General features: G+C 39.0%; 1 protein-coding gene across 8 annotated transcripts in view; it reads left to right on the top strand.

The window, feature by feature from the left end:
• NRXN3 (neurexin 3) overlaps positions 1-17,899 on the top strand; it is a gene marked incomplete at both ends in the record, with an annotated part of 985,035 nt that overhangs the window by 714,876 nt on the left and 252,260 nt on the right. For all 8 annotated transcript variants that reach the window (XM_082316881.1, XM_082316885.1, XM_082316884.1 and 5 more), the window contains one exon: positions 3,969-4,150. In XM_082316881.1, the coding sequence (XP_082173007.1) occupies positions 3,969-4,150 (182 nt within the window). The remainder of the gene's footprint in view (positions 1-3,968; positions 4,151-17,899) is intronic.

The following is a 17,899-nucleotide window of genomic DNA, read 5'->3' as shown; positions in this document are numbered from 1 at the left end:
TGTGTGCTTGTATCTTTGAATTTATTTTTTTTTCTTCTTATTTTTTTGCACAGTATAGGTTGAAGTTAGTGTTACATAGTTGAAGTGGTGAAGCACTGTAACAATAAATACAATGGAATTAATCAGTCCCTCAGACTTTTCTATTTTCAGGACACGGTGTTATATTTATTAAAGGAGGTATATAACTAAACCTTGAACAATGAGGAAAAACTAAATATCAAGTGGCTGCTCATTAACAGTGTATTATCTGCTGTCTGTCTTGAATAGAAAGTGTCTTGGAAAAAAATGTGTGCTCTTGTGTAATAAAACTTAGGTTTGTGTAACAAAACTTAGGTGCAATGAGAAGATGTCAATCGGAACAGACTTTCATCAGCTTTTTTCTTAACTGAGTTCTTCACTTAATTAGTCTACTATTCTCTGCAAGACCACAAAGAAAGGATAGTTACTGATTTAAGATCAGAAGGGACCTCTGGAGGTAAACTAGTCCAACCTGCTCACTCACACCAGCCTAAAGCAAGGCCAACCAGATAGAGTTGTTGAGGCCTTGTCAGATTCCAGTGAAGCTGAAATCTGCCTTTCTGAAGTCCAGGGGTGTAATTCTACTGTTTGTCTTGTTCAGTTCTCTTGGAGGTTTAAACTCCATGAACTTATGGTTGCTGCCATCAAATAGAAGCATTTAAATCAAGTGGGTTTGTGTTGTGTTTTGGGTTTTTGAGGTTTTGGTGGGGGTTTTTTGGTTTTTTTGGGGTTTTTTTTGGTGTTTGGGGTTTTTTTTTGGTTTTTTTGTTTTTTCGTAATGTGATTGTAGTGTGGTAGTAACTCTTGTTATCCTTCCTCTACCACTTTTACTTGATGCCTGCACCTTGTGTTTTCAGACTGGAGTGACTATTTTGTTCATACTTTGGGGGAAAAAGTCATACTGCTGCAAAGTTAATATGCCATCTCTTTCCAAACAAGGCAACGGGTATCCTGTATACCCTCAAAAAGGTGGGGAAGGGAAGGGGCATTGATGTACCCAACAAACAAGTGGCCCATTATAATTATGCAGATAATTCTGACTTGGACAATAAGGAAACAACTGCTGGCCACCAGTCTTCAGTTAACAGGTTAGTGTGGGCAGTGCTGCTCTGGTTGTTGTGTCTGAATGATCTTTGTGCACAAACTCAAAGTACTGAATATCTTCAGGTTAGGCCTAGAAGCAAAAATCTGTGTTCTGTGAGGAGAAAATGATCTCTGTTAAGCAGTTAAGTCCCATGACAGGCCTATGAAGGCGTCATTGGTTCTAACTGGCGCTCACAGGAGCACTGACATGCTCTACCTGCACGCAATAGTTCTTAGAGAGGCAAAGAAATTATCTGTCTTCATAAATAGCAAAGAACTCTTTTCCAAGCTTGTCTTTGCTGCTAAAGGGCCTGATAATCAGCACGAAGAAAAGGAAGAGAACTTGCAATTCAAGTGAGAATAGTTTGGGTGTGTTTTAATCTATGAAGTCATCAACAACGAGTTAACTCATCTTGTTTTACTTAACACATTGCTATGCTTTGTTTTAGTCTGTAATGCAATACACACAACTTTTAGAACAAACTGGTAAACTGAGGGCGGATATTTGTAATGTAGTTTATAGTGGGCTGTTGATATACCTGTTCATGGGGGGAAGCCATAGATAATTCACTACCTGGTCATCTCCAACTATCTCTCTAACCAAGAGATTACAGATATAGTTGGAGATGCATTTAAACAGACAAACAAAACACCTTTCTACATATTTTTTCAATAGTCGTCCACCCTCCATCTTGAGTTCAAAGCTGAATGAGGAGATTGAGTTCAGTCTGTAAAATTAATCTTTCTGGAACTGAAATTATATATGTGCACAGTTCCAGTATGCCAATGTGCTCTTCTGTTAATTCAGAATTATGAGTGAAATTTCCTACGTAACCCTGATTTCAGACACATTTGTTTGAATTTACTGGGCATTTTCTGGTGGGTATGCACAGACCTGGAAGGAAGGAAATGAGGATTCATTTTCACTCTGTCATTGAGTCAGCTGTTCACAAATAACTTCCCTTCTGTGTGCCTGAGTTGTTGATGTCTGTTTTGGTAATGTGTGCCGAGATATCTAAAGGAAGCCTCTTAAGCGAGGGGGAAGTGTATCAATTATTTCTACTAATATGTTGTATATATTTTAAATTCAGGTCATAAAGAGCTTTAGTGGAGCTGCAGCTTTGTAGGCAAGTGTAAAAGTTACCCATATATGATCCCACCTGTTTCTGTGTCTAATTATATTTACTCCATTTGGGGTTGCTTGATACATGTTGCTGATTGGTATATGGTGGGGAAAAAATGAAGATCATCAGTTATAGTTTCACTCAGACTTGAAAACGTACCCAGGACACGGTCTGTACTTTCTACAGATATTTCACCCTTGATGTAGTAGTGGGAGCTGGTTATTTTAGCTTACTATTCTGTAGCTTGTGAACCGTTGTAATAGTGCTCAGAAAATGAAACGCTAAGTGGCTGAAGCATTAAGTGTTGTTTCTATCCTGCCTGTAGATTTGGGTCTAGGACAGCAATTTTAACTGTATTTTCCAAGAAGCTCATGGGCTGATTTTATAACTGCTGAGTTATAAAATCCTGCTCCTAACTCAGGGCGTTGAGTACAAGTGAGAATGTGAACTCCAAACGCTTTTGGTTCTCAGCTTCTTCATCTGCAACAATAATTCCTCACTTGCGTGTCTGTCTTGCTCAGCTCCGATGACCCTCGTGAATGCGGAAGGACAGTGTTCAGCTTTGGAGAGGTTTGGTGTTGTCCTTAAAAATAAGGTCAAGGAACAAATTCCCAGGCTCACTGTAAAGATGAACGATGCTGGAAATATGTGGACTAGATATCCAAAATTCTTAGGAAACATTGAGAAAAGGATAGTCTCCCACTGTGTGTGAATAGTCTTCAGCTGAAGACAAGCCCAGCCTCAAGGAGAGCTGCCAAATATTCCCTTTGAATCCCCATATAAGATTGAATCCCATGCTTCTGAAACAAGTGTGGCTTGTTCCACCTCCCCCCCCCGCCCCCCCCCCCCCCCCCCCCCCCCAAGAGCAGTGTCCTATCTGGCATTGTCTGGGATATTAACACTAATGAAATCATTCATTCTTGATAAGCTCTTCACTTACCTTTATCTTCAGTGCTGCTTGTCTTTATTTAGGAACTAACAAAATGTACTTTATCAGGTTGTATACAGAAAAAAAATTCTTGAGTGATTTATACTTTAAGAGGAAGCTTGCTTGTTTGTTGTTCCCCTGCTGTGATGTGTGTAGGAAGATGAGGATGTTCTGAATAACATGCATGCACACTTAGATTACTTTCTGCAAGTGTTTGTGAGTCTCGAGTCCATGCTCATCTGAAGGATGAACTTTCCATACGGAGGGAATTATGTTGTTTGTTATAGAGTCTAGTGGTGCAAGGCTAATGGTGAAGGAACAGATATGTTTTGTCTGATAAAAAACCCATTTCATCTTTGTATCTCCTTCCATCAGAAAAAGTATCCAGCATTCCAGAGCCATTGCTCTACAAAGGAAAGTTTACAATTTTAAACAAGGAAGAATACATGTGAGAAGTTGGAAAGGGCAGTCTAAATTTCATGTGTGCCTTGTAACACATATGGAATCAATTCCAGTATCAGAGAGGGATCACAATGTCATTTGTCATGAAATAGAAGGATTTTAGTATGTGTTGTCCACTTCTGTTACCTGGTTGAGTCTGGAAACACATATTTCCATCATCTACTCAACTAATTTTCCTGGATTCTTATGCTATCACTAGCCTGGCCAGCAGGAGGCATTAATTTCACCCCTTTAACTAATGAAAGCATATGCTTGCTTATATTCCTCTTGGAAGTCATAGCGTTATTACCAGAGCTGGCAAATAAATCAATGAAATGAGTAACTAATACTTCCTTCTGTTTTGTGTTTTCTAGCTGGTGCCACGTATATATTTGGGAAGAGTGGAGGTCTTATCCTGTACACCTGGCCAGCTAATGACAGACCGAGCACAAGGACAGACCGTCTTGCTGTGGGCTTCAGCACGACAGTGAAGGATGGCATTCTTGTTCGGATTGACAGTGCCCCTGGGCTTGGTGATTTTCTGCAGCTGCACATAGTGAGTATAGATAGGCCCATGTCTATGCTAGGCTTGGGTTTCTGTTAACTGAATACACACTTGAAGAAAACTATTACTATAAAATAGTATGTGTTATACTCTGCACTTTCTGTATCTTCAGCATTCATCAAATTAACCTGCCTTAGTTCTTTAGGGTTTTGTAGAACTATTGAAGGGGATGCACAGGGAACCAAGTCTTGGTACCAGAAGAAAGGGCGAGTGGGAGGGGGGACACCAAACCAAGCAAAAAGAAAAAAGCCTTAAGAGATTCAATAGCAGTATGGTTTATTTAAAAAATTGTAGAAATATTTTGTGGCAGTGCTAATCTACTGTAGCAGATGCACAGTCCTGAATATAGCTGAATTTGTGGTGGAGAGTATTACTATTCTCAGAAGGCAAAGAATGAAATGGAGTGATAGGGTGTGGTGGGTTTTTTTTTTTCCCTCACTGAGAAAGTTAAGCGAGAACTGAACAGATCCTCAAGCTGATATAACTGATGCTTGCTTTAGCAAGATAGTTCAAAAGAATAAGAATTTAATGTTGTTAGCACAACATGGCTTTGTGAGAAGAAAATAGAATATTTTGTAAGAGCAAATATTAAAGTAGGGAAACTTGAACAAAGGTGGCTTTAGGGAGAATTGAATTGTTTGAGAAAATGAGAACACTAGGACTGGAAACTTTTGGAGTTTGTTATTTTATGTGATGCTTTGGTGGGTGGGCGGGCTGTTTGCTTTGTTTTCCTTTGTAAACAAAGTAGCCAAGAAGTTTACTAGAGCTGGTCATGTTACTGGATGCTCAGGTTATTTCTAATGTCTCATGCATTAATTCATAGTGGAAGGGGAATGGGCCATTTTCAGGTTTTGAATGATCTGGGGAGTTGTCGACATTTCACTGGAACTTGAAGATGTAAGTAGAGACCTAATGTCTGAGACCTAAAGACTGAGGGTCTGTATCTGCTGCTGGAATTCGCCACGTTCAGAATCATGTTGAAGCACTGGGTATATTGCAGGGTGGTTCTGAAACAAGAGTCAGGGCTAGTACTCATTCCATCATTTTAAGTTGTTTTATTTTGAATTTTATTGTAAAATTCAGATTCATTTGAATGGGCTAGAATATGACCTTGAGCCATTAGACTGTCACCAATTCTGGTTTCTCTCTTTTTGTGCTATATCCAAATATTTAGTTTATGTTTTGTGCTGGAATGAAAGCGAGATCAAATCCTGGCATTTTTTTAAGAAAAACACTTTTTCTTGCTGTCTTAAAACAAAAACACCACCAGAAGACTTTGTAAAAATGAACAATGCTAAGCCTAATGGGTTGGAATTCTGTAATGCACATTAAGCGAAAGTGGTTGCATATAACTGAGCAAGAGAATCTCTATTCTTCAGATGTTATAATACAAAATGTGGAAAATGCTATCAATTAACTGGAGAACAGTATGCCTGGCATGTGAGGAGAGGTGCAGAGATATGAATTTGTTCAGTCTTAAAAGAAGAAGTCTAAGATGGGATCTTGTTGCTCTTGGCTGCCTCATGGGATGTTAGAGAGAAAATGGAAGTCAGGCTCTTCTTTGTGGTACTCAGTGGAAGGAAGAGGTGAAACGAACACAAGTATCAAAAAGGAAATGTTAGTCCTGCATTAAGATAAGAACTTGCACAATGAGTCTTTTCAGCATTAATGATGAAGGCACGTAGTTTTTCTCTATGCCCTGGTCTCAAATATTATCAACTCTACCCTTAAAAATGAGTCCAAACAAACTTTTTAATGAGTGTTCTTTTTTTCTTTAACATTATAAGCAGTTTTGCTGTATAGACTGAAACAAATCAAACAAATTGAACCTGAGGTGTAAGCATTCATTTAAAAAAAAAAAAAAAATGTTCATTACTTTCTCTTTCCGGTCAGTTTTGGAAAGGAATGAAAGTATTTCTGCTTCCTCCCAATATATTTTGTTTGACCTACTCTGAATGGCATGATGCTAGTTTCAGATTATTTCAGATATCTAAATCAAAGCTATTAATTGTGGCTGATATTAATGCTAAAAGCCCTGGTGACAGCTTCCTGTGTAGTTTCAGGGCCAATTTCATCCCTGAAGATGTTCACTAGCAGCAAATATAGAACTCATTCTGCCTTAATTTCTCTTGTTCTTTTGTGGTCAGGATGGATTAGGAGGATTTGCGAGTCATTCATGAGGAGCAAAGGCATGCTGCTGTGCTCTTCTGGGTATGGTGTTACTGTTCATCCTATATGTCACTGACTCTACCTAAATGTTCAAATGAAGAATGTAGTCTGAGACTCATGCGGTTATACACAATAGAAAAGTTGAAGAGGAACTTTTTAAAGTGTTATTGGCTTCTTGAATGTCTGTAAGACTTTGTTACCTCTGGTTTATGGTTCAAAGTCACAGAAGTGAGCTTACATCAGAATTATTTTGGAAAAAGTCGAGATCTGAAATGAAAAGTGCATCTTGAAATGACATTTAAAATGCAAGACCATATAGGACCTCTTAGCAAAATGCATGCAAGCTTTCCGTGAGACCAAGATCTTTCGTAACTGACTGAAAACTACCACGTGCTTTGTGCTGTCATGTTCAAAGACTCTCTCCATCTTCCTTTCTTCAAAACCTTGTCTTTCCATTAGGCCATTTTCAAGCATGAAAAGAAACAAGGCAGTATGGATCAAATTATAATAGAAATATGGGACAAAGTAAATTTGTAGATCAGAGCTATGAAAGCAGATTAAACTGATAATAAAGTTTTAAAAATGCAAATACTTAAACCATAAAGCAAATTGTAGGAGAAAGAGAAAATAATATTAAAACAGGGAAGACCAATGTTAAGGTGATTCATTTTATGTATATTTAGCAACTTGACTTTTTCAGGAGCAATTATGTTTAATAATAATAATAAAAGTGGCAGGGATTTTCCTGGAAGAATACTGGGGAGACCTCTTTTTTGGGGGCCTTTCTGTATATTCCAGTCACAGACTTTATTTTGGATGCTATCTACTGGATTCTGACCTCCTCACACTTCCCTGGTTGTTCTGTTGGTGATAACAGGTTACAAAAGCCACCTAGTGATCATTGTTTTCTAATGGGCATCGCTAAACTAAAATCTAATCCAGAAGTCATAGTGTAGGCTATGGTTTATCAAGATCTGATGCTATTTTTAAAGATTGTAAAAGTGGTTCGTACTCTGCTAAGGAGACTTTTTAATAGTTTGTCTGCTTTTTGAATATCATTTATGTTCTGGAGTTTTCTTGGTAATATCTTTCGATTTGTAAAATTCAAAGTTAAAAAAAGGTACTTTATTAACAAGTTACGTATTTGCTTGTTTAATTTATGGTTGTTCTGTTTGGATTCATTTTTTAATTATGAGTCTTTCAGACATTGTGGAAATTTATTGACTAAGGCGTCTGTTTTTATATGACAAAAATTACAGCCTCTGAAACTATTTTCTCTCCTGATTTATAATGAAGTATAAGCTGGCAGCCCTGCAAAAATGGATGGCATATCATCCAGATCAGTGTCGTATAGGAAGCATGAGGTGTTTGTATGAACAGACTGTAGCACATGGAAAGACAGTGTTGTTATAGCATCAAATACCTCCTTATGAGATTTTTCTTTTTCCCCCTGACAGTTCATTCAAAGCACCAAGTCCAAACCTGTACCAGGAAATTTTCTTCCACAATGAGTCTTAAAAGACTACGTGTATGAGTTGTGGTTAAATGTTTCTATATGTTCATTCACCTTACATTACCACCACGCCTATTTTGTGATTTGTAACATGCAAAAATCTTCATAGATATCAAATGGGGAGAAGAACACAGCTGCAGGTGATGATGAATATCATTCTTGTGATGACTATGGAGAGAGAAATCGCCCTCCATATGCACTGCTGGTTTATTCTGCAATCTTTTATTTTGAGGTGTATGGTAAACTTTCATCTTACCTCTGGCTCTTCAGAATAGTGTTGTGAGACTGGTCCAGTTTCTGAATTGCTTGTAAAAAGTAAACTCTAGGCTTGGGCAAAAATGCTACTGATTTTGGGAGAAGTTTTTCTTAAGTGGTCCCAAGCTAATGGGGATCCATCACTTAGCACCAGGCTGCAACTGAAGGCTACAGGATTTCGTGTAGAACATTCCGATTCTTAAGCAGTAAGTATAAGAAAGTCATCCCTGAGTTAGAGATGGCATTGCTAAATGAGAATGAGTATAAACGGAAGAAAATGTATGCGTACGTTCTGCCAAATTTGTTCAGTTATACTGTGGTTGGCCAAAGTCTGTGTTTGGGTTTTATGGTTGTAGAGACAATTCTGGCTCTTCTGTACAAAGTCTCCTGGAGACTGCCTCCAAAACTACAGTTCCATGCTGCAATGCCATGTTATCTGAGCAGAGAGAGAAGAATAATTGGAATCAGGAGAAGGATAACCACAGAGGCTGTATGATGAACTGAATATCTTAAGGGCTAGACTGAGATAATAAATGGAGTTTGTATTTTACCTTTCTATAACCAAAACACATTGATGCAAAATATTACAGCCTTTCTTAGGCCAAATTTGGAGTGGGCATTAAAAGGGTTACATTTTATATCCGAGAAAGTGGAAATAAGAGTGTTTCCTTAAGACTAGCCTGTTTTATTTTGCAGGCGGTCTATCTACAGAGGCTATAAACCATGGAAAAAAAATTGGACTATCTGCTTCAATCTCCTATCTTGTGTTTTGCTTTTTTTAGCTGCCTTTACTGTCTTTGTGATTACAGTTTTCTCTTAAAGTGTGTTTCACCATGTTAGACCTCCTTTTTTATTCTAGTATAAAATTCTTAGTTTGTTCGAGTTGCATTTTTGTGAATACAAATAATTTCACTCCACCATGTCTTGATCTTGTTTGCATTGATGTGCATTCAGAATAGTGCTACTATTATAAAAGCCTTTCCAGGCTTTTAACCAGTATAAAGTAAGTCTTTGACTTTGATACAGTTCTTGGAGCATACCAGAAGTGGTTGAGCATCAGTGTCCCATAAGCAATTATCAGTTCTAAGGTGTTTAATGCCCGTCATGTCTCATTTCATTCAGGAAACAGTAAAGAACTGTGTACATTTCTCCTAGTTACATTTATACAAATTATGAGCACCTATAGTTTCGTATGGAATATGTATTCATAGAATCATAGAATACAATCATAGAATAGTTTGGGTTGAAGGGACCTTTGAAGGTCATTTAGCGAAAGATGTTTTATACTGAAGCATGCCAGTGGATCACCAAAAGGTCAAGTGGGGCAGCGTCTTCTTTGTTGAAGCAAGAAATTGCTCACTGGCTGGGTATAGGAGATAACATCTTGTGTAACACATTTAGCTGAAGAAGTGAACAACTAATGAATGAGAGTGGCTAGACTGCCTACTGGTGAAGGGAGGGAATTGGGATGAGCTTTCAAGCAGAAGATGATATTGTCTGGATCCTTAGAAGGTATAAAAGAACAGACTGTCTAAAGACATTTTCCACGAAGACAAAATCTAGCAACCTCCTTCAGACAGTACTCTTCAGGTCTTCTGTAATTATTAACGTATAAAAACTATCTGAATGTAGCTTTCTGTTAGGGATAAGTTCTCTGGCAGAGACTTCTGAATGTATTGTCTTTAATAGGTGCAACCTGATGATTAACATATGCACGAAGACCCTTGTATTGGGTTTGCATGGCAAGGTTTTGGTAGTGGGAGGGCTACAGGGGTGGCTTCTGTGAGAAGTTGCTAGAAGCTTCCCCAATGTCCGATAGAGCCAATGCCAGCCATCTCCAAGATGGATCCACCTCTGTGATAACATATTTAAGGAGGAAAAAAAAAAACCTGTGCAAGTGCAGCCGGAGAGAGGAGCAGGAATATGTGAGAGGAACAACTCTGCAGACACCAAGGTCAGTGAAGAAGGAGGGGGAGGAGGTGCTCCAGGCACCAGAGCAAAGATTCCCCTGCAGCCCCTGGTGAAGACTACAGTGAGGCAGGCTGTCCCCCTGCAGCCCATGGAGGTTAACAGTGGAGCAGTTATCCACCTGCAGCCCGTGGAGGACCCCATGCCGGAGCAGGTGGATGCCAGAAGGAGGCTGCGACCCCATGGGGGACCCACGCCAGAGCAGTCTGTTCCTGAAGGACTGCACCCTGTGGAAGGGACCCACACTGGAGCAGTTCATGGAGGACTGTCTCCCATGGGAGGGACCCCACACTGGACCAGGGGAAGAGCGTGAGGAGTCTTCCCCCTGAGGAAGAAGGAGCGGCAGAGACAACATGTGATGAACTGACCACAACCCCCATTCCCCGTCCCCCTGCACTGCAGGGGGAGAGGAGGTAGAGAAATTGGGAGTGAAGTTAAGCCCAGGAAGAAGGGGAGGGGTGGGAGGAAGGTGTTTTTAAAATGCAGTTTTTATTTCTCATTATCCTACTCTGCTTTGATTGGTAATAAACTAATTTCCCCAAGTCAAGTCAAGTCTGTTTTGCCTGTGATGGTGATTGGTGAGTGATCTCCCTGTCCTTATCTTGACCCACGAGCCTTTTGTTATATTTTCTCTCCCCTGTCCAGCTGAGGAGGGGAAGTGATAGAGCGGCTTTGGTGGGCACCTGGCATCCAGCCAAGGCCAACCCATCACAAGCCATGACTGCTAACCTACCAGGCAAGATGACAAGTGAGCTGAATGAGAGAGTGGGAGAACTGTTCTGGTGTAATGTTAGTGTATGAAGATTCAGCAGAGTGTCTCTCTCATTTCTTCATATATATCTTTTATAAACATTTGTAGCTGTGCTTTGTCAATTCTTGAAGTTATGACTAAATAGTTATGGATGCCTTTAACCTAACTCGGGTTGTATATTTTTTAAGGTAACTGGAGATTGGCATGATAGTGCTCATAGAAGATGTGACATACATATACACACACTGCAGTACCTTAAAAAGTATCTTACGTCCCCAGCAGAACCTCCACTGTGTGCAATAGAGAAGATTTCTGCTTAGTTACGTGGGCCAGATAGAGTGCTGGCACCACAAGGATTGGGGTGGTAGTACTGTCCCCTAGCAACAATGAGTAACTTAGGAGACTCTCTAACAAGCATTGAGCTATTGCATTGCAGATGGGTTCTGAGGATCACACAGAGCGCATCACAAGTGTTTACCTCCTTTCTGTAATTATTTATATTAATAAATGTAAGTTGTAAGTCACGTCTTCCTTTTTGCTTAGGATGGCAGTCGTCTGCAGCTGAGACTTGCATCTTAATTGCACTTCATTTCTTTATGTTGATCACAAGATGATTTAAGTGTGTCTGTGTTAATCATTGAAGCAGATTAACAGCATGCATATAGTCAATTACTACTTTTCCTCAGACAGAAAAGTAATTTCTAGTTGATGACTGGTAAATTTTTAGATTACTTGAATTTGTTTGCAAGAGGCTAGATAACTGCCCAGAATTGTGGCTTCTCTGGACAAGGTGGGGAAATAGCTGAAAAAAAATAAGATTAATGTGTAATTTACATACCAAAAGTGAGGAAAGTGAGCAGAAGGCCAATGTATCGGTAGCATGGATAAGAAAGATATTTCCTTCACAAAAAGCCTGTCCAAAGGCATAACAGGCATTCCACTGAGAGATGCAAATCCATTTGCTGTCTATGTGTAACAAGGTGTGGTGTATGCTGTAGGGATGCATTTCTTGGTACTTTGTATGTATTACTATTGGCTTTTTTTCATGTCTGTCACAACATGATTAGTGTGCATGATTTATTATTGAAAATATTTGGTGATGGTTAAATTACCCTAAAGGCTAACTTCTAAGTTAAAAGACAAATCACAATAAATTCAGAAGTCAGTGAGTAGGCTGAAGGTGTACAAGAATTTGGAAAGGAACACAGCTGGGACAGCTAACCCAAATTGACCAAAGAGACATTCCATACCATGAAATGTTGTGCTGAGCAATAAGAGGGGATACTGGTGGTTATGGCCTGTGTCTTTCCAAGTAACCATTATGTGTGCTGAGGTCCCCCCCTTACCAAAAAGTGGTTCAACATCTGCCTGCTAATGGGAAGTACTGAGGCTTTGCTTCACTTGTTAAACTGTCTTTATCTCAATCCACAAGTTTTCTCACTTTTGCCCTTCTGATTTTCTCCCGTCACACTGTGGAGGGAGTGAATGAATGAGCAGCTAGGTGGGTGCTTAGTTACTGGCCAGGGTCAACCCATCACGTCTAGTTTTTACCTGGAAGAGGACCTCTGTTCCTGACCCACTACTTTCAAAATACTTAATGTACAAAGAGGCTACTGTATGCAGATCATCCACACAAAAAATGGAGCAGTAAGATAACTGCTTGCCAGTTATGTCAGGTTTATAGAATAAAAAAACATGGCAAATGTATAAGACTTCAGCATCATTATTTTGCCTGTGAGAGGCTATATCTGAATGAGCCTCAAATGTGAGTTATGCACATTAGTGCTGTTTTGTCAGCTGGTGTATCTTGCCAAAGATCCTTTTTTTTTTTTTTTTTTTTTTTTTTTTTAATGGATGTGTTCTATTTAAACACTCAAGGATCCTGTCCCAAAATGCCCTCAGTCTTTTCCTGTCCTTTTCTAAACTCTTTGGGTCTACAGAGTCCCATGTGTTTGTGCATGCTGCGTTTATTGTTCCCTGGAGCGCAGAAGAATTAGTAAAGGAAAACTAATTTGGAGAAAGAAAATAGACCTTCAGTTTTCAAAACAGCTTTAAAATGTGTTGTTGTTACTTCTGGTTATGTTTTGAAAAGGTGGTTAAAAATCCATTTTTAATATATTTGAACTAGTTCACGTTATGCATAGGAATGGTCCCTCTGGTTTTATCTAGTAGCTCTTGGGAAAGAGTCTCTGTGGTAGGAGATCACGAGTAGAAACTAAACCTTTGAAGGTTAAGGAGCTTCTCACCCCAGCGTGCCTGTTTATGGCTGGCACAATTTGGCACTATGCCTCATCAAGTTATCTCAATGACCTTTTCAGCTTCAGTCCCTGCTTTGTTACCAGTGGCTGTACCAGGTGTATCCATGAACGTACGTAGCTGAATGCAACGGTGCAGGAAATAGCGCACTGATGTCCTGTGGCTAAAGATGATGGATTTTAGATCCCTAGCTCCATTCAGGCAGCATGGAAGCTCAGTGCTTTGATACAGGGATTCATTAACTCTTCACTCAGTGACTGTTTGTGCATAGATCCTAGTGGTTTCGCTGTTGTTATTGAAGGTTGTGAAGCTGATTAGAGATATGGAAGAAAGAGCTGGTAGGGCGATGTTAGCATGAATGATAAAATTGCTAGTTGGACCGTGAGTTAGCCTGATTAGTCACAAATCTGAAAATAATCTTGGGGCTTTGGCTCCACAGAACAGCTGAATTCAGCTGGACAATGGAGAGTGACAATTAAGAACTGGAGGAGATAGAGGAAGAATCAATGGGAAGTTACACATGTAATTTTGTGAAACCTGGCTTAAAGATACGGGTAACTAAATACACCACCTTTGCTGATTTTCCATTAAAAGAGAGAGCATTGCTGCTTCATCAAGGAAGCAGACTTCTACTAAATAAGATCATGGTTTGGTATAGTGGACAGAATTAACAGCGTCTCTTTCAGAATACACGCTTGCCCATTTTATTGTACATCTTGTGAAGTCAGACCTTAGTAATTTAGTGTAAGTGCAGAAATAAAAAGTACTCTCCTAATTAGAAGCAAGAATCTTAACAGGCTTGCTTATGTGAGAGATTCATCCCTAAATATATAGCCTTTCTTTAAAATATATTCTGAATCTTCAAACTTGTTTAATTTGTGAAGGTTTGTCTTAGGGTTTGTTGTGGTTCTATGAATTGCTATTAGGTGTTAAATGATCAAATCTCAGAGTATCTCACAGTATCTATCCAAAGACCTTGAATAGCAATAAATGTTATGTTATTGCTTGTTCTTGTACACTGTATAAACAAATACTGTGTTTGGTGTAATATTTATTTTACTCTCTCCTCTGACTATAAAGTTTATGTAGACTATGTCATCTAGGACTATATTATATATCATAATTTCAGTAAAAGTTGAGCTGAATTGCCTTTATTGTTTTGCAGGACTTCCTCTTAGTATTTCAGAACTAATAATCGGGATCTTCACGTTTTGTCACACAGTCTTGTCAGTGAGGGAGTAAACCAGAAAATACTGCGACTTCTTTTGATGCTGAGAAAATTGAGATTTAGCTTCTTAATGTTTTTCTTTTAAGTACTAAATACAAAGGAGTGAAGCAGTGTGGGGTTTTTTTCCAGCTGGGTCAAAGAAAGAAACCCAGACAATCTCCAGTGAAGTTCTTTTCTTGAAATATCCAAGACCTGAAGGAGATAAGTGTGAGGTTTTTAGTGTTCATTCTGAAAGAGGCTAAAATCTTTTATATTTGTAGACTCTAGTAATAATTGGCAATATATATTTTTCTCTTTTACAAGAAACATCAAACTTACAAGCTTGTTCAGACCAACCTGTCTTACTTCTGTATGCTTGGATAAACTGCACTAATAGATTCTAAATTAAATCCGTTTGTAATTAAAGCCTTTATCACCTTCTCTATGGTTGCAAGTAAAATAAAATTCTTGATCTTCGTGTTAATGGATAGCAGCAGGCTATGATAATAACTCACTGCACATTCAAACATACTGAGTACTACTCAGAAACAATTAAACAAGGGCAATTGTCAGTTTAATTTACCCCTGGCTTGGTATTTGATGTAACCTTCTCACCAAAGGTTAACAACTGTTTGGTACGACATCAGCTACAGCAAAATTAATTGTTTCTCTATTAAGCCTCTAGGAAGAACATCTTAAACAGGAACGTATTATTGAATCTTGCTAGCAAAATATAAACTTGATCTAATCCAAACAAGGTTACACGTTGTTTGCGCTATGACTTTAATTTTACAGGATTTCAGAACTCAGTGCAGGGAAAAGATAACTTGATCACCAATATGCAGCTGGTTCTGGGATGAAAATCACCTGTTCTAGGGAACATAAAAGGCTAGTCTTGCACAGTTTTACATGGGAAATGAAAGAAAATGCTGCTTTTTTTTTTGTTTGTTTTTTGTTCTACTAGGACACTGCACAATTTTGAGGAGAAATTGCATTGAACTGGAGTTTGGCTAGAAGTCTAACATCCAAGTTCTTGTGAGTTTCTCTGACCATGAGTTTTCAATAAAGCGGCACAATTCTTATTCAGAAACATTGCCTTAACAGTTGGTATGATGCCTAAAACATATATATGAATTTCGTTTTAAAGCATCTATATAATCACAATACATGACCATGTCTCTTTGAAAGGTATACGTGAACATCCTTACAGAATGAGAAGATGGAGGCATTAGAGATTAAATGATGTAACTAGAGCTACTGACTCAAAGTTGGAGCTGGCTGGCTCTGAATGTTCATCTTTTCTTAAATCAGGCAGCTTCACAGTCCTTCCTTCTCCATTCTGAGTGGTTCAGTACCAACAGCTGGGGCAAGGGTAGTGCCCTTGGAAAGCTGCTGTTGCCCAAAACGTCTGCTGTTGCCTACAACGTCTGAGGACTGATGTTACAGCAGCAGGTGGTGTGCGGTGTTTTTGTTGTCTGTTTTTTCTCTCCATTTAAATGCTGATGGGGCCTGAACTTACTTAGCTTGTGTGTTGTTGAGATCGCAGGCTGAAGTGGTATTATTTGTGCTAATAAGCCTTTCCCGTTAGTTAACCTTTCAGTACATAAAGCATGATTGAACTGAAGGCTTCCTGCTGATTTGAAAGGCTTTTATGTTAAATACATGATACAGGCATTTTCCTCTTCCATCTCCTCATGTAAAAGAAGTGGGATGGGAGACTGCAAACACACAGTCTGAAACCCAGTTGAAGTAAAGCTTATGTAGTGTGAAAGCTCTCTTAAACATCTTGGCATATCTTTTTTTCTGCTACATTTAAATTCCTGGTGCTTTGTTTAAGCAATTTGCAGCCTACAGAAAGAGACTGACTGCCTCATATAACTGGTATAATTTGGGCCAGTGTAAAGCATCAGCCGAGCATGTTTTTGCCTATACTTGATAACCAAGTATATTACTAGCTCTGACTGTCCAAATTTACTTTCAGTGCACACAGCCCCTGTTTTAGCTTATTCTTTATTCTTGTCAATTACTGATGTCAGGAATGCGGTTTCTGGAAGCTGGGTAATAGAAATCATTAAGCATGACAAAAAAAGGTGCCTTATACTGACTCAGGCTTCCTTTGCTATCTTATCGTGTCTCTCTTATTCTATTATTTGTAGACAATCTCATCTGAAAGACAGTGCCACATACAGGATTTCAGGTTTTGGATCATGTAAAACCCTTTAGTATGATGCTGCTCAGTCTCAAAGAGATGGTGGGATTAACCAGTTCTGTAGGGAACCATGTTATGCTTCTAGTATACTATTTTAACTAGCGATAGGAATGACATCCTCTGACTTTGCAGTCATTTCCCACTTGTTTAAGGGGAAAGGATCTAGTCTGTCTTTGGGTGCATTGCTAAAACAATTTTTACAAACGTTCTTGTTATCTGCAGGTTATCCTTTCGTAGACGGTATATTGTATCCCAAATATATTTAGAGATACTAGGCCCTCAATGAGCAATGATCTTTTGGCATAATTCAGGTGGGCAACGCATGCTGCAGCATGGCAGATTGAAGTAAATATATCTCCACAACAAAACAGAAAGGTTGATACAGCTTTCCAGTAGTAGTCACTTGATCTGTTCATATAATGAGCTGGGCAACACATAGAAAAAACTTGGGACTTGCTGAAAGGTAATTAAGTTATGCAACTAGGGGAGTGTCAAGGGAGGGGTAGGGGTTCCCTTTGGTTGCTGTTGTCTGGGTGGTATTGTACAAGTGTACTGAAGAGTTGGGGCAGGAAGGGTCATTTCAAGAAGAGAGTCTGATCATGTTGAGTGTGTAAGCTTAGACTCCACAGCATACAGCACCCTGGGGAGTGTGGGACTGTCAGCACCTTTCTGCAGATAACGGTTTTACAGAACTACTGCTTTCAATCACCACTAAGATTTAATTTTGCATCCTTACAATTTCAGGAGGATTTTACAAGAGGAATTTTGGTTCATTGTTCTGTTACATGGAAAGGATTTTCCTGTGATGTGTTAATGTACTGATTCTGTCCAGTGCTGAGACTGGATAATTCTCTTCTATTTGTTACATCAACTTATATGTCCTTATACATGCAAGTCTTCTCTGTTTCTTATAATGCAGAAATGTGATTCTTACTGTTGTGGTATTTTCAAGCCCTTGCACTGTATTCTTGTCTTCTCTGCTCTGCCTTTCTGTGGAGAAAGGAAGGAGAATGTGGTTTCTCATTTATATTTCTTTAAATTTTAACCCGTGGAGAGCCAAATTAAATATAGTCCTCCTACAATGGTTACTGTGAATTACCTTAGTTTTTTAAAATGAGGTAAACTCCATTTTGGTTGAGGTCTGTAGGAAAAAGGCATATAGTTCAGACTGTCTTACTTGTTAGAAAACTGTTTTGCTTGAAACTGATTTAAAAATCCTTACTGATTTGTGTTCTGATCAGAATTTGTTTCCTGTATAACAAACATGCTGGCTTTCTGATGGGGGGGGAAAATCGTTGTTTCATTTTGGAGCTTCACAAATGGATGAGGTTTTCAGAGTTGCTGGCTGTGCACCTTAATTTAAGAGCACAGGACAGGGAGGAGACTATCTGGGTCATCAAGTCCAATCCTCT

This window comes from Platalea leucorodia (genome assembly GCF_965183815.1).
Source record: "Platalea leucorodia genome assembly, chromosome: 7".
NCBI lineage: Eukaryota > Metazoa > Chordata > Aves > Pelecaniformes > Threskiornithidae > Platalea > Platalea leucorodia.
Note: the sequence above shows the minus strand (reverse complement) of the source record. Positions and strands in the feature narration are given on the sequence as shown.